Source organism: Rhinoderma darwinii, chromosome 5 (genome assembly GCF_050947455.1).
Source record: "Rhinoderma darwinii isolate aRhiDar2 chromosome 5, aRhiDar2.hap1, whole genome shotgun sequence".
NCBI classification, from domain to species: Eukaryota; Metazoa; Chordata; class Amphibia; order Anura; family Rhinodermatidae; genus Rhinoderma; species Rhinoderma darwinii.
Genome location: NC_134691.1, coordinates 78,962,208 through 78,985,197, shown reverse-complemented (window position 1 = coordinate 78,985,197; position 22,990 = coordinate 78,962,208). Strand labels below are relative to the sequence as shown.

General features: G+C 43.7%; 1 protein-coding gene across 1 annotated transcript in view; it reads right to left on the bottom strand.

Annotated features, from left to right (window-relative positions):
• The window catches only part of GGH (gamma-glutamyl hydrolase), a 51,897-nt gene that overhangs the window by 5,523 nt on the left and 23,384 nt on the right, over positions 1 to 22,990 (bottom strand). Inside the window, exons 5-7 of the mRNA XM_075826190.1 lie at positions 21,391 to 21,529; positions 4,189 to 4,295; positions 381 to 471 (exon numbers count right to left, since the gene is read on the bottom strand). Of these exons, the coding sequence (XP_075682305.1) occupies positions 381 to 471; positions 4,189 to 4,295; positions 21,391 to 21,529 (337 nt within the window). The remainder of the gene's footprint in view (positions 1 to 380; positions 472 to 4,188; positions 4,296 to 21,390; positions 21,530 to 22,990) is intronic.

Below are 22,990 nucleotides of genomic sequence, written 5' to 3'. Positions count from 1 at the left end.
CCACATGCCAATGCTGCAATTTTGGGAATTGCTCCCTCAAGTGACCAGCACATGGAAATGTTATAAATTAGAATCTAATTTATAATATTTCCTGGCTTGTGAAAAAATTAAAAAAATTAGAACAATGTGTAATCATTTATATACTAACAGTTTAACTAAAAAAAATATATATATATATTTTTCTAGCGACACATTCCCTTTAAGGAGTTGTAGGATTCAGACAACCTCTTTAATAGGTCAGGATAAAGCACATTAAACCAGAAGAATGACGTCATGCACTTGGCACTAGCAGACCACAGGATTTACCCTGAAATCAATGGACTATGTTGGTCACCATCTGATTTGAATGGTGGCACTATTTTTATGACATCGGTCAATACCTTCGAATGTAGAGATAAATTCCAAGTCACCATCAGAGTTAGTTGAGAGGATGTTGTAGAATTTTCTTAGCTTCTCATTTGCTGTAAAGTTCTATTTAAAAAAAAAAAAATTGTTACAAATTTTAAAATGCATGAAGGGTGCAAATCTAAGAAACTCACATGGACAAAAAGCAGTGATTTAGAGACATGTTGGGCTCAAGGCATCGGCCCCTTTTCAAGATGACAATTGCTATACCACAGGTAGAACAGGTACCTGCATATGCTTGGAATCTTACACCTTAAAGTGTAACTAAACTTTTTAAAAGTGGGCGTCCCAGCTCTGAGGCCCCCACCGATCGCAAAAATGAAGATTTCAGGAGAGAGCTGAGCCTCTTCGTTTCTGATCAGCTTTTCTGGGAAAGCCGAGCGAGCGGTGTACGGGCTCAATAGAAAGTCAATGAGTCCGTACACCGCTCGCTTCGCTTTCCGAGAAAAGCCGATCAGAAACTAAGCAGCACAGCACTCACCCGAAATCTTCTCTAGCTTCGTTTTAGCAATCGGTGGGGGTCTCAGTGCTCGGACCCACACCAATCAAAACTTCTGACACATCAAAAGTTTTTAAAAGTTTAGTTACCCTTTAAATCTAGAGGGTCAATTCTATCACTTTCTTAGAAAAAGGCTCCAAGTGTTATTTGGCCAAAGGTATCATTGTCTCAAAAAGATTTGCTACGAACTTCACTAGTGACTTATCTAATACAAACATTGTCAAATTAACTACTAATATTTACCAAACGTATATTTCAAATTTACCAAAAAGTGATAGAATAATTCAATATTTAAGTTTGTTCAGTAATGCATTCACCATATATGATGTGCCGCACTGCTCTGTGACAATTATGTTCTAGTCTGATGGACACAACAATGTTCTGAACAAAGGCCCCAATGTAGGGCAATGCAGAACCAGGGGTTTTAAATTAATAATGACATTTAGTATGAATTTATATTAAAGCTCTATTTATTATTTAGAATTTAGGGGTTTTCCTACCACAATGTATTTTGATCTAGGACAGATCATACAACAATGATTGGCGAGGGTCCTGAGAACATGTGGTCCCAGGGGACGAGCAGGTTGTGCTCTTATGATATCTACCCATTGGGATTAATGGGAATTAGGGTGACTACACAGTACAGTGTGGGTTTTCTACTCAACATTCTAAGACCTATACTCTCTGTAGGAAAATCCCTTTATCTTTTTCTATTCATTTACTCATAAGTTTCTGATAAAACTATAAGGTAAAATATTAAATATAAATGATAAATCCAAATAACAAACCCAAACAGCTTAAAGAGGCTCTGTCACCACATTATAAGTGCCCTATCTCCTACATAAGAAGATCGGCGCTATAATGTAGGTGACAGTAGTGCTTTTTATTAAAAAAAACGATCTTTTTTCACAACGTTAGGAGCGATTTAAGTTTATGCTAATGACATTTCTTAATGCCCAAGTGGGCGTACTTTTACGTTCGACCAAGTGGGTGTTGTACAGAGGAGTGCATGACGCTGACCAATCAGCATCATGCACTCCTCTCCATTCATTTACACTGCACTAGCGATATAGATATATCGCTATGTGCAGCCTCATACACAAACCCTAACATTACTAGTGTCCTGATAATGAATACACATGAAATCCAGCCTGGACGTCATGTGTACTCAGAATCCTGACACTTCTGACTCTTTTTTGTGAGATTCCAGCAACGGATACGAAATCTCGCGAGATCACGGAGCTAAACGAGACTTGCCGGAATCTCACAAAAAAAGATTCAGAAGTGTCAGGATTCTGAGTACACATGACGTCCAGGCTGGATGGTCATGTGTATTCATTATCAGGACACTAGTAATGTTAGGGCTTGTGTACAGTGGAGGAAATAAGTATTTGATCCCTTGCAGATTTTGTAAGTTTGCCCACTGTCAAAGACATGAACAGTCTAGAATTTTTAGGCTAGGTTAATTTTACCAGTGAGAGATAGATTATATAAAAAAAAAAAATGAAAATCACATAGTCAAAATTATATATATTTATTTGCATTGTGCACAGAGAAATAAGTATTTGATCCCTTTGGCAAACAAGACTTAATACTTGGTGGCAAAACCCTTGTTGGCAAGCACATCAGTCAGACGTTTTTTGTAGTTGATGATGAGGTTTGCACACATGTTAGATGGAATTTTGGCCCACTCCTCTTTGCAGATCATCTGTAAATCATTAAGATTTCGAGGCTGTCGCTTGGCAACTCGGATCTTCAGCTCCCTCCATAAGTTTTCGATGGGATTAAGGTCTGGAGACTGGCTAGGCCACTCCATGACCTTAATGGGCTTCTTTTTGAGCCACTCCTTTGTTGCCTTGGCTGTATGTTTCGGGTCATTGTCGTGCTTTTAATGTCCTGGTGGAGGGAAGGAGGTTGTCACTCAGGATTTGACGGTACATGGCTCCATCCATTCTCCCATTGATGCGTTGAAGTAGTCCTGTGCCCTTAGCAGAGAAACACCCCCAAAACATAATGTTTCCACCTCCATGCTTGACAGTGGGGACGGTGTTCTTTGGGTCATAGGCAGCATTTCTCTTCCTCCAAACACGGCGAGTTGAGTTAATGCCAAAGAGCTCAATTTTAGTCTCATCTGACCACAGCACCTTCTCCCAATCACTCTCAGAATCATCCAGACGTTCATTTGCAAACTTCAGACGGGCCTGTACATGTGCCTTCTTGAGCAGGGGGACCTTGCGGGCACTGCAGGATTTTAATCCATTACGGCGTAATGTGTTACCAATGGTTTTCTTGGTGACTGTGGTCCCAGCTGCCTTGAGATCATTAACAAGTTCCCCCCGTGTAGTTTTCGGCTGAGCTCTCACCTTCCTCAGGATCAAGGATACCCCACGAGGTGAGATTTTGCATGGAGCCCCAGATCGATGTCGATTGACAGTCATTTTGTATGTCTTCCATTTTCTTACTATTGCACCAACAGTTGTCTCCTTCTCACCCAGCGTCTTACTTATGGTTTTGTAGCCCATTCCAGCCTTGTGCAGGTCTATGATCTTGTCCCTGACATCCTTAGAAAGCTCTTTGGTCTTGCCCATGTTGTAGAGGTTAGAGTCAGACTGATTAATTGAGTCTGTAGACAGGAGTCTTTTATACAGATGACCATGTAAGACAGCGGTCTTTAATGCAGGCACCAAGTTGATTTGGAGCGTGTAACTGGTCTGGAGGAGGCTGAACTCTTAATGGTTGGTAGGGGATCAAATACTTATTTCTCTGTGCACAATGCAAATAAATATATATAATTTTGACTATATGATTTTCAGTTTTTTTTTTAATATAATCTATCTCTCACTGGTAAAATTAACCTAGCCTAAAAATTCTAGAATGTTCATGACTTTGACAGTGGGCAAACTTACAAAATCAGCAAGGGATCAAATACTTATTTCCTTCACTGTATGTGGCTGCACATAGTGATATAACTATATCGCTAGTGCAGTGTAAATGAATGGAGAGGAGTGCATGATGCCGATTGGTCAGCGTCATGCACTCCTCTGTACAACGCCCACTTGGTCGAAAGTAAAAGTACGCCCACTTGGGCATTAAGAAAGCTCATTAGCATAAACTTAAATCGCTCCTAACGTTGTGAAAAAAGATCATTTTTTTAAATAAAAAGCATTACTGTCACCTACATTACAGCGCAGATCTCCTTATATAGGAGATAGGGCACTTATAATGTGGTGACAGAGTCTCTTTAATAAGGCATCATGTAGAATGAATTTTGGCTGTGCATGTACCTGCGCAGAGAGGCTCCAGGAGTGGAAGTTTGCCGTTATAGGCATGCTGGACAGGGCTTTATACAATGGTTGCGGAATGTTTCGGAATAATTTGCTGTTTAATACATCTAGAAAATAAAGACATAGAGTAAGTAACTGAAATTCCCTATAGTTTTACCATCAAAATGAACCCCTTTAACCCCTTCCCGCACCTTGACGTTAATAAACGTCAATGTGTGCAGTAACTTCGCGCACCTTGACGTTCATTAACGTCAGTGCTTTGACAGTTAACCGCCGCGCGGCGCTACACCGCAGCGGCGGTTAACTGTGCAGGGTGTCAGCCCTGCTCTCCCTGTTGCCGATCAGCGGCCTGTCGCCGCTGAAATCGGCAATTAACCCCTTCGATGCGGTGGTCGATTGCGATCCCCACATTGAAGAGGTTTACAGCGGATCGGCAGCCCCCCACATGTATTTGCGGGGGCTGGCGATCCTTCTCACGGCAACCAGAGGCCAGACAATGACCTCCGGGTTGCCATGTACGGAAGCCTCGGAGGATCAGCCTCCGGCCGTTCCTCCTCTGCTTCCTGTCAGTGTGACAGTTACGTCACAATGACAGTTACAACACATTACACTACGTGTGTAGTGTAATGTGTTCCAGCAGCGATCAGAGCTGCAAGTCTAAGTGTCCCCTAGTGGGACAAGTAAAAAAAAGTAAAAAAAAGATAATAAAAATGTTTTGAAAAAGTGTAAAAATAAAAGTTAGAAGTGACATAAACAAAGAATGCTTTTTTTCCTATAATAAGTCTTTTATTATAGGAAAAAAATTAACACGATAAAAAAAGTACACATATTTGGTATCACCGCGTTCGTAACGACCCCGACTATAAAACTGTAATATTATTTTTCCCGCACGGTGAACACCGCGAAAAAAATAAACGAAAAACAGTGCCCGAATCACAATTTTTTGGTTACCACCCCTCCCAAAATCTACAATAAAAAGTGATCAAAAAGTCGCATGTACGCCAAAATGGTACCAATACAAACTACAACCCGTCCCGCAAAAAACAAGCCCTTACACCGCATTTTTGACTGAAAAATAAAAAAGTTATCGCTCTCAGAATATGGTGACACAAAAAAGAATTTATTTTATAAATAAGTGATTTTATTGCACAAACGCTGCAAAACATCAAAAAGTTATATACGTATGGTATCGCCGTAATCGTATCGACCCGCAGTATAAAATATAATGGTAATTTATAGCCCAGGGTGAACGCCATAAAAAACAGTTTCAGAATTGATGGTTTTTGGTCACCTTGCTTGCCAAAAAATTGAATAAAACGTGATCAAAAAAATTTCTAGTACCCCAAAATGGTACCAATGAAAACTACAGATTGTCCCGCAAAGAATAAACCCTCACCCAGCTCCGGTGGAAAAAAAATAAAACCGTTCTGGCTCTCAGAATATGGCGATGCAAAATGTGCAGTGTTCCAAAAGCAGATAAGATCGGGCGCCTTTTATCAGTGCGACACCGGCCACATATCTGCCGATTATTATTTATTTACTGCATTATTATACCCTCTTATTATACCCTGATGTACCCCGCACAGATAACATGTACCCTGATGTACTCCGCACAGATAACATGTACCCTGATGTACCCCGCACAGATTACATATGCCCCCACATTATATATTGAGACACCAGTAAAACCCCAAACAGAACTACTACCAAGCTACATCTGCGCCCCAAAAGCCAAATGCTGCTCCCTCCCTTCTGAGCCCTGCAGCGTGCCCAAACACCAGTTTACGCCCATAGATATGGCATCGCCATACCCAGGAGAACCCCCTTAATATTTTATGAGGTATTCGTCTTCAGTGGCACAAACTGGGCATAACATGTAGTGCACTAAAATGGCATATGAGTGGAAAATTGTAATTTTTACTCTGCACCATCCGCTGCACATTAACCCCTGCGCGCACCACAACATAGCATGTCGTAGTGTGGGGGGGGGGGGTGATGTATGGAGCGTCTCACGTGAAAAATAAAGCATTTAAAACGGCAAAATCACTGTTTTTTGGTCACCTTGGCTCTACCTAAAAATGTAATAAAAAGTGCTCAAAAAGTTGTATGTACCAAAAAATGGTACCAATAAAAACGACCGCTCGTCCCTCAATAAATAAGCCCTCATACCGCTCTATTGACTGAAAAATAAAAAAGTTGTGGCTCTTGGAACGCGGGGAGGAAAAAACTAAAAAGGAAAAGAAAAAAATGGATCAGTCCAGAAAGGGTTAATTACTTTCTAATGAAAAACCATTTATGACCACACGTGGGGTATAGCCGTACTCGGGAGAAATTGCTTTACAAATGTTGGGCAGCATTTTCTCCTTTATCCTTTGTGAAATTGAAAAAATACAACATTTTAGTGGAAGAAATGTTGATATTCATTTTCACGGCCTAATTCTAATAAATCCTGCAAAAGACTTGTGGGGTCTAAATGCCCACTATATCCCTAGATAGATTCTTTAAGTGGTGTAATTTCCACTTTTGGGGGGTTCCACTGTTTTGGCCTCTCAGGGGCTTTGCAAATGCAACATGGCACCCAAAAACCATTTCAGCTAAATTTGATCTCCAAAAGACAAATAGCGCTCCTTCCCTTCTAAGCTCTGCTGTGGGTCCAAACAGCCGTTTATTACCACATATGGCATATTTCCGTAATCGGGAGAAATTGTTTTACAAATGTTGGGGTGCTTTTTCTCCTTTATTCCTTGTAAAAATTAAAAATGGCTACCTTTTTTCAGAAAAAAAGTAGATTTTTACCTTTACAGAATAATTCCAATGAATTCAGCAAAACAACTGTGGCATCAAAATGCTAACTTTACCCCTAGAAAAATTCCTTGATGAGTGTAGTTTCCAAAATGGGGTCACTTTCTGGGGGTTTCCACTATTTTGTTCCCTCCAGTGCAATTCAAACGCGACACGGCACTGAAAACTATTCCAGCAAAATCAGAATTTCAAAATCCAAATGGTGCTCCTTTCCTTCTGAGTCCTGCTGTGGGTCCAAACTGCAGTTTATTACCACATATGGGGTATTGCTGTAATCGGGAGAAATTGCTTTACATATGTTGGGGTGTTTTTTCTCTTTTATTCCTTGAAAAAATAAAAAAATTCTACGTTTTTTTCAGAAAAAAAGTAGATTTTCATCTTCACATACTAATTCAAATACATTTTGCAAAAAAACTGTGGGTTCAAAATGCTAACTATACCCATAGATAAATTCCTTGAGGGGTGTAGTTTCCAAAATGAGGTCACTTTTGGGGGTTTTTATTGTTTTGGCCCCACAAGACCTCTTCAAACCTGACATGATACCTAAAATATATGCTAAAAAAAAGGAGGCCCCAAAATCCACTAGGTGCTTCTTTGCTTCTGAGGCCTGTATTTCAGTAAATTAGCGCACTAGGGCCACATGTGGGATATTTCTAAAAACTGCAGAATCTGGGCAATAAATAATAAGTTCCATTTCTCGGGTAAAAACTTCTGTGGTATAGAATTTTTTTTATTACAAATGAATTTTGTAAAAAAAAAATGACATTTGTAACTTTCACCTCTACTTTGCTTTAATTCCTGTGAAACGCCTAAAGGGTTAAAACACTTTCTGAATGCTGTTTTGAATACTTTGAGGGGTGCAGTTTTCAAAATGGGGTGATTTATGGGGACTTTCTAATAAATAAGACCCTCAAAGCCACTTCAGAACTGAACTGGCCCCTGTAAAAATCGGCTTTTGAAATTTTCTTCAAAATATGAGAAATCGCTGCTAAAGTTCTAAGTCTTGTAACGTCCTAGAAAAATAAAATAATGTTCAAAAAACGATGCCAAACTAAAGTAGACATATGGGGGATGTTAACTAGTAACTATTTTGTGTGGTATTACTATCTGTTTTACAAGCAGATACATTTAAATTTAGAAAAATGCTAATTTTTGCAAATTTTCTTCAAATTTTGGTGTTCTTTACAAATAAATATTGAATTTATCGACCAAATTTTTTCCGTAACATAAAGTACAATATGTCACGAGAAAACAATCTCAGAATCACTTTGATAGGCAAAAGCATTCCGGAGTTATCACCACATAAAGGGACACATGTCAGATTTGAAAAATCGGCTTCGTCCTGAAGGCCAAAACAGGCTCAGTCCTGAAGGGGTTAAGGACCAAGCTTGTTTTGACCTTAATGACCAAGCCAGATTTTCCAAATCTGGTATGTCTGACTTCATCAGAGAATTCTGGCATTTTTTTTTCGTCACGTGATGTACATACATACTGTACATTTTTTTTTAAATTTAATATATATTTCCATCTCTTCACTCTATTTTAGCAGCAGTTTTGAAAAGAAATGTAACATTTTTGAGCAATTTAGAAGACTTATAAATTTAATAATAATTTTATACATTTTGAAGTGCATTTTGTTTTCCTGCACCAAGCCAGGTTTTCAGAGACTCATAGGTGTCAGAATGATGGAAACCCCCACAAATGACCCCATTTTGAAAACGACACCCCTTAAGATATTTATTAAGGTGTGTTGTTAGTATTTTGAGCCCACAGTTTTTTGTAAGAATTCATGCAAATTAAGCGTAAAAATAAATAATGTAACTTTTTTTCACAAATGTGTCAATTCAAAGACATATTTCTTTGTAAAGCATACATGAGAATGAAGAAACACACCGCACCCATCTATCACCCTATTTCTCCTGTGTTCAAAAATACCCCCATTGTGGCGCTAATGCGTTGCTTGGACACACGGCAGAGCCCAAAAGGAACAGAGTATCTGGTAACTTTCAGGACAACAATTTTCCTTAAAAAATGTTTTAGGCCCCAATGCACATTTGGAAAGGCTTTGAGCTGCTAGAACAATAGAAACTTCCCAAAAACTACCCATTTAGAAAACTAGACCCCTTAAGGTAATTATCTAGGGGTGTAGAAAGTATTTTTAGCCCACTATTTTTTGTGGAATTTAATGCAAAGCAGGTGAAAAAAAAAAAACACTTTTTTCACAAATGCATCATTTTAAAGACGTATTTCTTTGGAAAGCGAACATGAGAATGAAGAAACACACCCCAAAATATATCACCCTGTTTCTCCTGTGTTCAAAAATACCCCCATTGTGGCCCTAATGAGCTGCCTGGACACACGGCAGTGCCCAAAAGGAACAGAGCACCTGGTAGCTTTCAGGACACCAATTTTGCTTGAAAATGTTTTAGGCCCCAATGCACATTTGGAGAGGCTTTGAGCTGCCAGAACGATAGAAACCCAAAAGAAATAACCCATTCTTAAAACTACACACCTTAAGCTATTCAGGAGTGTAGTGAGCATGCTGACCACTATGTTCTCATAAAGGAGGCATGTCCTGAAAAATGCATTTACCTGTTTATATGACTATGTCTTGCTAACAAAGCAGTTGTCACACATTTGTGTCTTTCTGATGCCGTTGTGAACAGCATTTTGGTCTGATATACAGGGTGGGCCATTTATATGGATACACCTAAATAAAATGGGAATGGTTGGTGATATTAACTTCCTGTTTGTGGCAACGTTAAAACCAAGCACACCATTGTTTTTCTTGTGAAATTCTCGATAAGTTTGATGTGTCACATGACCCTCTTTGTAAAGGATCTGCCAGGTACTACATCTGGGTATACTCCCAGGATTAATCAGTCGACACCTGAGGCCAGACCTCTGAGACTGACACCTGCTCCCACCAATCAGGGTGGCAGGCTCAGGAGTGGGAGAGCCTATCGCGGCCTGGTCAGTCAGAGTTAGCTCCGCCCCCTGTCCATTTATACCTGCCGTTTTCTCTTCCTCCTTGCTTGTTATTCTTTTTGGATTCCTGGCCCCACTGCTGCCTTGCTCCAGCCTGCTTCTGCCGTGCTTCTGCCTTGCTTCAGTTCCGTTTATCCTGCGTTGGTCTACCCCTGGCTTGCTTCTGCTCCGTGCTCCCGTTTGTATACTCCACTACTTCCTGATCCTGACTGGCTCATTCACCGCTCCGTTTCCTCGCGGCGTTCCGTGGGCTACTGTATTCCCTTGCGTGTTCCCTGTTTGTCTCCCTTGCACTTAGACAGCGTAGGGACCGCCGCCAAGTTGTACCCCGTCGCCTAGGGCGGGTCGTTGCAAGTAGGCAGGGACAGGGCAGTGGGTAGATTAGGGCTCACTTGTTCCCTTCACCTCCTTCCTGCCACTACATAATAACAAGCCCTTACCTAGTCTACCATTTCTTCTACGCTGACGCTATCATGGACCCCCTTGAGACCCTGACCCAGCAGATGCAGGGCCTCTCCCTACAGGTCCAGGCCCTGGCTCAGAGGGTCAATCAGTCTGACGCTGCCTTTGTAGTACCCCTCACCTCACCTTTAGAACCCAACCTCAAGTTACCTGACCGGTTCTCAGGGGACCGTAAGACTTTTCTCTCCTTCCGGGAGAGTTGCAGACTTTATTTCCGCCTAAGACCTCACTCCTCAGGTTCCGAGAACCAGCGGGTGGGTATCATTATATCCCGACTCCAGGAAGGGCCCCAAGAGTGGGCCTTCTCCTTGGCTCCTGTCGCCCCTGAACTTTCCTCCGTTGATCGGTTTTTCTCTGCCCTCGGTCTCATTTACGACGAGACTGACAGGACTGCCTTAGCCGAGAGTCAGCTGGTGACCTTACGTCAGGGTGGGAGACCTGTTGAGGAATACTGTTCTGATTTTAGAAAGTGGTGCGTAGCTTCTCGGTGGAACGACCCGGCCCTAAAGTGCCAGTTTAGGTTAGGATTATCTGACGGCCTGAAGGATCTGCTGGTTAGCTACCCCTCTTCTGACTCCCTAGACCAGCTTATGGCCCTAGCAGTACGACTTGACCGACGTCTCAGGGAACGTCAGCTTGAACGTTTCAATGTTTTCCCCTCTGACTGCCCTGCGATTCCCCCCGAGGTCCCGTCTCCTCTCTCTTCCACGGAGGACTCGGAGGTACCTATGCAACTCGGGGCCTCCATGTCCCCTCAACAACGTAGAGAGTTTCGCAGGAAGAATGGTCTCTGCTTCTATTGTGGGGACGACAAGCATCTACTGAACACCTGTCCCAGGCGCAAGAATAAGCAGCCGGAAAACTTCCGCGCCTAAGTGATCATCGGGGAGGTCACTTGGGCGCACAGGTATTTCCCGTTAATACTAAACGCAATAAGATTTTGCTTCCCTTTCAGGTCTCGTTTGCTGGCCGGTCTGCCACCGGCAGTGCCTTCGTGGATTCGGGCTCATCTGCTAATATCATGTCTGTGGAATTTGCTATGTCTCTAAAAATGCCATTTATTGATTTACCTTATCCTATCCCTGTAGTAGGTATCGACTCCACTCCTCTTGCTAATGGTTATTTTACTCAGCATACTCCTGTTTTTGAACTCCGTGTTGGCTCCATGCATTTGGAGCAGTGCTCTGTACTGGTGATGCAGGGATTATCGTCCGATCTGGTATTAGGTCTTCCCTGGTTGCAGCTGCATAATCCCACGTTTGATTGGAATACTGGGGATCTCACCAAATGGGGTAGTGATTGCCTGATGTCATGTCTTTCGGTTAACTCTATTTCTCCCCGTGAGGAGGTAAACTCGCTTCCTGAGTTTGTTCAGGACTTCGCTGATGTGTTTTCTAAGGAGGCCTCCGAGGTGTTGCCCCCTCATAGAGATTACGATTGCGCCATCGATTTGGTGCCTGGTGCCAAGCTTCCTAAGGGGAGGATATTTAATCTTTCATGTCCTGAACGTAAAGCTATGAGGGAGTATATCCAAGAATGCCTGGCCAAGGGTTTCATTCGCCCCTCGACTTCTCCTGTAGGTGCTGGCTTCTTTTTCGTGGGGAAGAAGGATGGTGGTCTTAGGCCGTGCATTGATTATCGGAACTTGAATAAGGTCACAGTAAGGAACCAGTATCCCCTTCCTTTGATTCCGGATCTTTTTAATCAGGTTCAGGGGGCCCAATGGTTCTCTAAGTTCGATCTACGGGGGGCATATAACCTTATCCGCATCAAAGAGGGGGATGAGTGGAAAACTGCGTTCAACACGCCCGAAGGTCATTTCGAATACCTAGTCATGCCCTTTGGGTTGTGTAATGCCCCTGCCGTCTTCCAGAATTTTATTAATGAAATTCTGAGAGATTACCTGGGTAATTTTCTTGTAGTGTACCTTGATGACATACTGGTGTTTTCCAAGGACTGGTCCTCCCACGTGGAGCATGTCAGGAAGGTCCTCCAGGTACTTCGGGAAAATAATCTGTTTGCGAAGACCGAAAAATGTGTGTTTGGGGTACAGGAGATACCATTTTTAGGTCAAATCCTCACTCCTCATGAATTCCGCATGGACCCTGCCAAGGTTCAGGCTGTGGCGGAATGGGTCCAACCTGCCTCCCTGAAGGCGCTACAGTGTTTTTTGGGGTTCGCTAACTATTACAGGAGATTTATTGCCAACTTCTCGGTCGTCGCTAAGCCTCTTACGGACCTCACTCGCAAGGGTGCTGATGTCCTCCATTGGCCCCCTGAGGCCGTCCAGGCTTTTGAGACCCTCAAGAAGTGCTTTATCTCGGCCCCCGTGCTGGTTCAGCACAACCAAAGGGAGCCATTTATTGTGGAGGTTGACGCGTCCGAGGTGGGAGTGGGGGCCGTCTTGTCCCAGGGTACCAGCTCCCTCACCCATCTCCGCCCCTGTGCTTACTTCTCTAGGAAGTTTTCGCCCACGGAGTGTAACTATGATATTGGCAACCGCGAACTTTTAGCCATTAAATGGGCTTTTGAAGAGTGGCGTCACTTCTTGGAGGGGGCCAGACACCAGGTAACGGTCCTTACTGACCACAAGAATCTGGTTTTCCTAGAATCTGCCCGGAGGCTTAATCCTAGACAAGCTCGTTGGGCACTGTTCTTTACCAGATTTAACTTCTTGGTTACCTATAGGGCTGGGTCCAAAAATATTAAGGCTGATGCACTGTCACGTAGTTTCATGGCTAATCCTCCTTCTGAGAAGGATCCTGCTTGTATTTTACCCCCTGGTATAATTGTTTCTGCCACTGATTCTGACTTAGCCTCTGACATCGCGGCTGATCAAGGTTCAGCTCCCGGGAACCTCCCTGGGGACAAACTGTTTGTCTCCCTGCAATACCGGCTAAGGGTACTCAGGGAAAACCATGACTCCGCTCTATCTGGTCATCCTGGCATCTTGGGTACCAAACTCCTCATTACCAGAAACTATTGGTGGCCTGGGTTGCCTAAAGACGTTAGGGCTTACGTCGCCGCTTGTGAGGTCTGTGCTAGGTCCAAGACCCCTAGGTCCCGACCTGCGGGCTTACTACGTTCCTTGCCCATTCCCCAGAGACCTTGGACCCATATCTCCATGGATTTTATCACCGATTTGCCTCCATCTCTGGGCAAGTCGGTGGTGTGGGTGGTAGTAGACCGCTTCAGCAAGATGTGCCACTTTGTGCCCCTTAAGAAACTACCTAACGCCAAGACGTTAGCTTCTTTGTTTGTGAAACACATTCTGCGTCTCCACGGGGGCCCGGTCAATATAGTTTCGGACAGAGGGGTACAATTTGTTTCCTTATTTTGGAGAGCTTTTTGTAAAAAGTTGGAGATTGATCTATCCTTCTCCTCCGCCTTCCATCCTGAAAGTAATGGCCAAACGGAAAGGACTAACCAATCCCTGGAACAATATTTAAGGTGTTTCATCTCTGACTGTCAATTTGATTGGGTCTCATTCCTTCCCCTTGCCGAATTTTCCCTGAATAACCGGGTCAGTAACTCGTCAGGGGTCTCCCCGTTTTTCTGTAATTTCGGGTTTAATCCTAGGTTCTCCTCCGTTTCCCCTGGTTGTTCCAATAATCCCGAGGTAGAGGACGTTCATCGGGAACTGTGCACAGTCTGGGCCCAGGTTCAGAAGAACCTAGAGGCGTCCCAGAGCGTACAAAAGATTCAGGCTGACTGTAGACGTTCTGCTAACCCCCGGTTTGTCGTCGGGGATCTAGTGTGGTTGTCGTCAAGGAACTTGCGCCTTAAGGTCCCGTCCAGGAAGTTTGCTCCCCGATTTATTGGACCTTATAAGGTCATTGAAGTCCTCAACCCTGTATCCTTCCGTCTGGAGCTGCCCCCATCCTTTCGCATACACGACGTCTTCCATGCCTTCCTCCTGAAACGCTGCTCCCCGTCCTGGTCCCCCTCGAGGAAACCTCCTGTTCCCGTTCTCACCCCTGAGGGGGTGGAATTCGAGGTGGCCAAGATTGTGGACAGTAGGATGATCCAGGGCTCCCTCCAGTACCTGGTCCATTGGAGAGGATACGGGCCGGAGGAGAGGACTTGGGTACCTGCTCGAGATGTTCACGCTGGGGTATTGATAAGGAGGTTCCACCTTCTCTTCCCCACTAAACCGGGTCCTCTTAGTAAGGGTCCGGTGGCCCCTCATAAAAGGGGGAGTACTGTAAAGGATCTGCCAGGTACTACATCTGGGTATACTCCCAGGATTAATCAGTCGACACCTGAGGCCAGACCTCTGAGACTGACACCTGCTCCCACCAATCAGGGTGGCAGGCTCAGGAGTGGGAGAGCCTATCGCGGCCTGGTCAGTCAGTTAGCTCCGCCCCCTGTCCATTTATACCTGCCGTTTTCTCTTCCTCCTTGCTTGTTATTCTTTTTGGATTCCTGGCCCCACTGCTGCCTTGCTCCAGCCTGCTTCTGCCGTGCTTCTGCCTTGCTTCAGTTCCGTTTATCCTGCGTTGCTCTACCCCTGGCTTGCTTCTGCTCCGTGCTCCCGTTTGTATACTCCACTACTTCCTGATCCTGACTGGCTCGTTCACCGCTCCGTTTCCTCGCGGCGTTCCGTGGGCTACTGTATTCCCTTGCGTGTTCCCTGTTTGTCTCCCTTGCACTTAGACAGCGTAGGGACCGCCGCCAAGTTGTACCCCGTCGCCTAGGGCGGGTCGTTGCAAGTAGGCAGGGACAGGGCGGTGGGTAGATTAGGGCTCACTTGTTCCCTTCACCTCCTTCCTGCCATTACACTCTTCCTATTGAAAAAAACTAAAGTTGGATACAAAATGGCCAACTTCAAAATGGCCGCCATGGTCAACACCCAGCTTGAAAAGTTTCCCCCCTCCCATATACTAATGTGCCACAAACAGGAAGTTAATATCACCAACCATTCCCATTTTATTTAGGTGTATCCATATAAATGGCCCACCCTGTGTAATAAATGATACAGAGAAAAAATCAACTGTTCTGGCGTGAAAGGCAATAATATATTTAAAAAAATGGAGGAACATGTATCCAACTATGTGGCAAACTCTAGTCTGTTCACAAGATAAAAAACACCTGTATGGCTATGATGACATCTAATTTTTTTATAGTGACTGGTCATACAACGTCTCTTTAGCCTCATCAATCCCTATATAAGGGACGAACGTGGCAAGCGACGTGGTACACCATAACAGGCCCCTGCCCGGCAAGGTAGGAACCGCTATGTGCACTAAACAACCAATCACCTACAGAATATATAAAGGGACAGTGTCCAAAACCATCTATAGGAACAGTGAAGGTTCACTAGTCCCCAAAATAATGTCAGTATTGCTAGAAGTATTGTCGGGTGTAAGAGATCCAGTAAAAACCCGAATAAAACTGTAATAAAGCCCATGGTGTATTGATATGGAACAGCTCGATTATTAGGGATCCTCCAAATAAAAAACAATATGCCCATTTCACAATACAGTAAAACAAATTGAGCTAAGTGCGGCAGGACATAGTCATTACAGGTCATCTTATATTTAAAAAAAAAAAAAAAGATGTGCCATTTCAGTGACAACATAGGGCCACATTTTGAAAGCTATACCCCTTATGCTTTTTATCTTGGTGTGTAGTGAGTAATTAGACCCTACAAATATTGAGGCCTTAAAGAGGCTCTGTCACCACATTATAAGTGCCCTCTCTTCTACATAATGTGATCGGCGCTGTAATGTAGAATCCGTCTCCAATCTCCTCTCCAAAGAGGAGAGTTTAGAGCCGAAGGCTATAGAAAAACAAGCCCTGCCTACATCACTCCACTGTGATTGGTCTGTCTGCACTGACATCAATCACAGCGATCACCAACAGGGGACCGCTGTGATTGGCCCCCTGTCGGCTAGCTCTGTTGCTAAGCTGTCTCGAACAGCAGTTTGCTGTGAACTGTCACCTCGTCCCTCAGCGCTGTGACAGTTTAACTGCATCACGTACATGCACGTGGGAATGCGCTAACCAACCGTATTCCCCGACGTGCATGTACGTGAAAATGCGGGATGGGGTTAAAAGCAATGCCGTCAGGGCTACTATCCTACCCTGAGGGCGGCATAGGAGATAGGAGGAGACAGCTGTCACTGTAAAAAAAAAAAACATTCTGGCATAATTTTTAATTTCTTTTTTTTACACCGTTCACCTTAAAGAGGCTGTGTCACCACATTATAAGTGCCTAATGTAGGTGACAGTAATGCTTTTTATTTAATAAAATGATCTGTTTTCACCACTTTATTAGCGATTTTAGATTTATGCTAATGAGTTCCTTAATGCCCAAGTGGGCGTGTTTTTTCTTTAGACCAAGTGGGCGTTGTACAGAGGAGTGTATGACGCTGACCAATCAGCGTCATGCACTCCTCTCCATTCATTTAGTCAGCGCATAGGGATCCTTTTAGATCGCTATGTGCTGTCTTATACTGACACATTAACGATACTGAAGTGTTTAGACAGTGAATAGACATTCCACGGGATGTCTATTCACAACCTGTGCACTTCGTTACTGTTTCTGTGGTAGTTACAGCAGAGCAAGCGTAATCTCGCTGTAACCTTTCATTTACAGCGTAATCTCGCGGGATTCCGCTTTGCTCTGCTGTAACTACCACGAAAACAGTAACGAAGTGCAGAGATTGTGAATAGACATCCCTAAATGAATGGAGAGAAGTGAATGACGCTGATTGGCAGAGGCGTAGCTAGGTTCTCCAGCACCCGGGGCAAAGATTCAGTTTGGCGCCCCCCCTCCCCCCAACCTATTTCCCGACATCTCCTTCCCCCTCGCCGTGTTTGTTTTCTCTACCAATCGATGTGTCATTTCTTTTTATGTAACGCGAGCATAAAATTATTTGTACATTTCACAAGCAATATACACAACACCAGAACCAAGCTCACTACATATATACAACACCAGCACAAATACAGCTCAATTTAGTGCAACCCCTGCTGTATAGGTGTGTACGGCGTAAAACTACAGCTCCCCGCATGGCCTGAACAATGGTAAGGATATGCTGGGAGATGCCGTTTCACAAAAAATAAATCCTATCATAATCATACCACGCATCATCTCACTGCAGATCACACAGTGACTACATTACTGATTAGAGGCAGAATGAACATTTACATTAAGTGACTCACCGGTGACGTCTCAGATTCTAGTTCTTTTCCTCCATTTGGTCCAGACCTCTATGATGAATTCTCCCGGTCCATTTCTGTAGTTTGCCGCTCAGATGTCTTCAGCTTCTCACTTTTCCAACATTTCTGCACCTATAAATAAATATAAAGTTATCATTATACCACACACTACGCCCCTAAATATAATAGCGCCATACACTGCACCTCTAATTATAATAGCACCATACACCGTGTCCCGCACACACACTGTGCCCCCTGTAGATAGTGCCTGCCATAGAGCCCCTGTAGATAGTGCCCCCATATAGACCACCCCTGTATATAGTGTCCCACAAATAACTCCCCCTATAGTGCTCTACAGATAGCCCACCCCTGTATATAGAGCTCTACAGATAGCCCAACCATGTATGTAGCCCCCCTGTAGATATAGCCCACCCCTGTATATAGTGCTCCACTAGATAGTCCACCCCTGTATATAGTGCTCCACAGATAGCCCACTCTTGTATATAGTATATACAGGGGTGGGCTATCTGTGGAGTACTATATACAGGGGTGGACTATATGTACAAGGGGGCTATATACAGGGGTGGGCTTTCTGTGGAGCACTATAGGGGGGAGCTATTTGTGGGATACTATATACAGGGGTGGGCTATATCTACAGGGGGACCATATCTACAGGGGGACCATATCTACAGGGCTGGGCTATACACAGGGCTGGGCTATACACAGGGCTGGGATATACACAGGGGGGCTATATCTACAGGGGTGGGCTATACACAGGGGGGCTATATCTACAGGGGTGGGCTATACATAGGGGGGCTATATACAGGGGTGGGCTATATACAGGGGGAATATATCTACAGGGGGCTATATCTACAGGGCTGGGCTATATACAGGGCGACTATATCTACAGGGGGGGCTATATACTGGGGTGGGCTATCTATGGAGCACCATATACAGGGGTGGGCTATATCTACAGTGGGGGCTATATACTGGGGTGGGCTATCTATGGAGCACCATATACAGGGGTGGGCTATATCTACAGTGGGGGCTATATACTGGGGTGGGCTATCTATGGAGCACCATATACAGGGGTGGGCTATATCTACAGGGGGGGGCAATATACTGGGGTGGGCTATCTATGGAGCACCATATACAGGGGTGGGCTATATCTACAGGGGGCTATATACTATATAGCCCACCCCTGTATATGGTGCTCTATAGACAGCCCACTCCAGTATATAGTCCCCCTGTAGATATAGTCCCCCTGTATATAGCCCAGCCCTGTAGATATAGTCCCCCTGTAGATAGACACCCCCCGTAGATATAGTCCCCCTGTATATAGCCCAGCCCTGTAGATATAGTCCCCCTGTATATAGCCCAGCCCTGTAGATATAGTCCCCCTGTAGATAAAGTCCCCCGTGTAGACAAAGTCCCCCCCCGCAGATACAGCCACACTTCTATTACAATTAAAAAAAAAAAAAAATTTAAAACTCACCTTATTCCCGCTCCCACGCCGTCCGGCAGCCATGGAGACCTGCTCTCTTCTGCGCAGGTCTCCTGGGGGTTGAACGCGGCGTCTATGAAAGGCGCTGATTGGCTGGGCAGGATGACTTTACCTGCCAGTCAGTCAGCGCCTTTCATCGATGGAAGCGTCATTGGTACAAAAGGTACCAGTCGCTTCATTCGTGGAGAGGCGCTGAATGGCCGGGCACGGAACGTGCCCGGTCATTCATTGCTTCTAATTGTACCTGTGTCCTTGCGATACAGGTACAATTATAGTGCAGGAGGGGGCGCTGGCGCCCCCCTCTGAACTGCGCCCGGGGCACATGCCCCGCTTGCCCCCCCTAGCTACGCCCCTGCTGATTGGTCACAGATTGGTCAGCTTCATACACTCCTCTGTACAACGCCCACTTGGTCTAAAGTAAAAACATGCCCAGTTGGGCATTAAGCAACTCATTAGCATAAATCTAAAATCACTAATAAAGTGGTAAAAATAGATGGGTTTTTTTTAAATAAAAAGCATTACTGTCACCTACATTATAGCGCAGATCTCCTTATGTAGGAGATAGGCCACTTATAATGTGGTGACAGAGCCTCTTTAAAATCTAACTTTATTTGACAAGTTCTGTAAAAGGATAATATGTATGTATTTATTATGTTTGTGGACTTTTGTTAAATAAAAATGAGTTATTTTAGAAAATGGCATTTGTCTTTTTTTGTAATTTAGCGTATTTTTTTTTAGTCCCATTAGGAGACTTTCACTTTTATATATTTTTACCTATAATGTAAGACATTACATTGTTGTCTGTCCACATAAAACGGAAAAGCAGCCTGCTAGAGCATACCAAGTTATGCTCATGATGGCATTAGCACTAGACCGATCCAGAGGGCCTCAGTCAAACAACGAATGATGGCTAGGCGAACAGAATGATCGTGTTTTAAAGGGAGCCCGCTCTCTGTGACAGCATTATAAAGGATTACGATCACAGTGCTGAAATTTATTAAACTGCCTGGATCAGAGACAACACTGATCTTGGCTGATGCCGTGGCAGAGTGTCTGTCAATCACAGTAACTCTCCCACTATCACATACATATACCGCTCCCCCCCCACGTACATGCACGTAATATTGCGGGAGGGAGTTAAAGAGGCTCTGTCACCACATTATAAGTGCCCTATCTCCTATATAAGGAGATGGGCGCTGTAATGTAGGTGACAGTAATGCTTTTTATTTAAAAAAACGATCTGTTTTCACAACGTTAGGAGCGATTTTGGTTTATGCTAATGAGCTTTCTTAATGCCCAAGTGGGCATATTTTTACTTTCGACCAAGTGGGCGTTGTACAGAGGAGTGCATGACGCTGACCAATCGGCATCATGCACTCCTCTCCATTCATTTACACTGCACTAGCGATATAGATATATCACTATGTGCAGCCTCATACACAAACCCTAACATTACTACAGTGTCCTGATAATGAATACACATGACCATCCAGCCTGGACGTCATGTGTACTCAGAAACCTTTTTTTTTTTGTGAGATTCCAGCAACGGATACGAAATCTCGCGAGATCATGGAGCTAAACGAGATTTGGTTTCACTTGCCGGAATCTCACAAAAAAAGATTCTGTCAGGATTCTGAGTACACATGACCTCCAGGCTGGATTTCATGTGTATTCATTATCAGGACACTGCAGTAATGTTAGGGCTTGTGTATGTAGCTGCACATAGTGATATATCTATATCGCTAGTGCAGTGTAAATGAATGGAGAGGAGTGCATGATGCCGATTGGTCAGCGTCATGCACTCCTCTGTACAACGCCCACTTGGTCGAAAGTAAAAGTACGCCCACTTGGGCATTAAGAAAGCTCATTAGCATAAACCAAAATCGCTCCTAACGTTGTGAAAACAGATCGTTTTTTTAAATAAAAAGCATTACTGTCACCTACATTACAGCGCCGATCTCCTTATATAGGAGACAGGGCACTTATAATGTGGTGACAGTCTCTTTAAGATCAATGCTGAAGTCTCAATATATTTATTAACTCGTTATATAGCTGTTCATAAATTAGTTAAAATGTCCGGTGGATATGTTATAAATGTCCCTGATGAGCAAACCCCTTTAATTTTCAAATAGTCGAGCCTGGTAGTAAAATGTTAGTAAATATGTTGTACAAATTCTCCACAAAATCTACTGTTGCATTTACATTTTTCCTACAGTGTTAGGCGAAGTCATTGTATGCACCGGCTTAGACATATGGCGGATACTACACAATATACCTACTTTTAGTGAAGTTTAGAGGCAATGAAAGGTCTTCTGTTTTGGTCAGTGTCAGTAGAAGTTCTCCACTTGTCAGTACAGTCAGTTCTTCAAAACCTAAACAAGTTCCCCAGATAGGAAAGTAGTCACCTTGGTCATTAGCCTGAGAGAGAGGGAAAAGGACATATATATGTTCTTAGTAATGTTGTAAAATAAATATATAAGAGTAAGGCTCCTTTCACACCACGTTTTTTTGTAACCTACACTATATATAATACAACGGGACTTTATATTCTATTGTTCTGACTGGATAAAGTAGCACTGAATCTGTAAAAGTCCCACTGTTCTTTGGAAAACATTCCAGCACATGGTTTACTGTATGAACTGGAGCGACACTGGCAGCAGCTATACCGTTGTTTGATGCACTTCGGTTGTTGTGCGCTTTTACACAACGCATCAACGTGAGCGAGCACTTGTGACCTGCTTTTACTCCTGTTTATGTATATATCATAGTGGTGCACTATGGAGCGCCTAGATTTGTGTGCTTTCTTCTGAGCAATGTTAGTAGTTCCGATCCCATGGGAATTCATATAGAGTAGCCCCCCCCCCCCCCACACACACACACACAGAGCACTAATAACCTTGAATTTTCGTTCAGTGTTCGCTTTCCAATACTTTCAAAAGGCGACAATGAGGTTGAGATCAAGTCTCTGCAGAGACCAGTCATGTCCTTCTACAGCAATATTTTTTATGCTTTGCTGTGGTCATAAAAAATCATCCACCTCAAATTGTTTCCACAAGGTAGGAAGAACAAAATTCTGTAGATTGTCCTTGACAATGAAGCATTAAGATTTTTCTTCACTAAAAATTTGCCCAAACCCCAATACCATTCCCAGACTGTTATTCGCCCTCCACCAAGCTTTACACCGGTCAATTTGTATTGGCACAAGAAGTGTTCTCATGGCATACACTAAACCCAGATTTATCCAAACTCAGACAGATGGTGAAGCATGATTCATCTCAAGATCACGTGTTTTTCACTGCTCCAAAGTCCAATGGTGGTGTACTGTACCGCACCCAACATTTGGCATTTCACATGGTGAAATGTAATATGTGACCAGACAAGAGTCCGCCCGGGGAAAACCGCTCTTTGTGATTTTTCACTCTGGCTAAGAGACTGTCCATAAAACAACCCATTAAATGTAATAATGTTCAGTGAGTAATTGCGAATGTGAAACAACTTAATTGTTGTAACGGCACAAGAGCAGTACAACGATGAAATTGGCCATAGTATACCTCACTGCATTGCACATGCCCACTGAGCACATGGCAAAAGTGCACGTTTGGAGGAGGCTGGTAGTGATGTAGAGCGGCCGGGCATGCCCATCAAGCCAGGGGGGCTGGGTTTGAGACCAGACTGGGTGACTTGATATTGTCACCACTCAGATGACTCTTCAATGATAATTTACATAGAGCACACAGCGAATTCACTGAGGAGTACTGCGTTTAACCCCCATTAAGGTCCCTTTCACACAGCAGTATTTTTGTCAGTATTTTGCATTTGTATTTGTAAGCCAAATCCGGGAGTGCTTTCAAGACCCGAAAAATGTGCAAATCTTTCCAT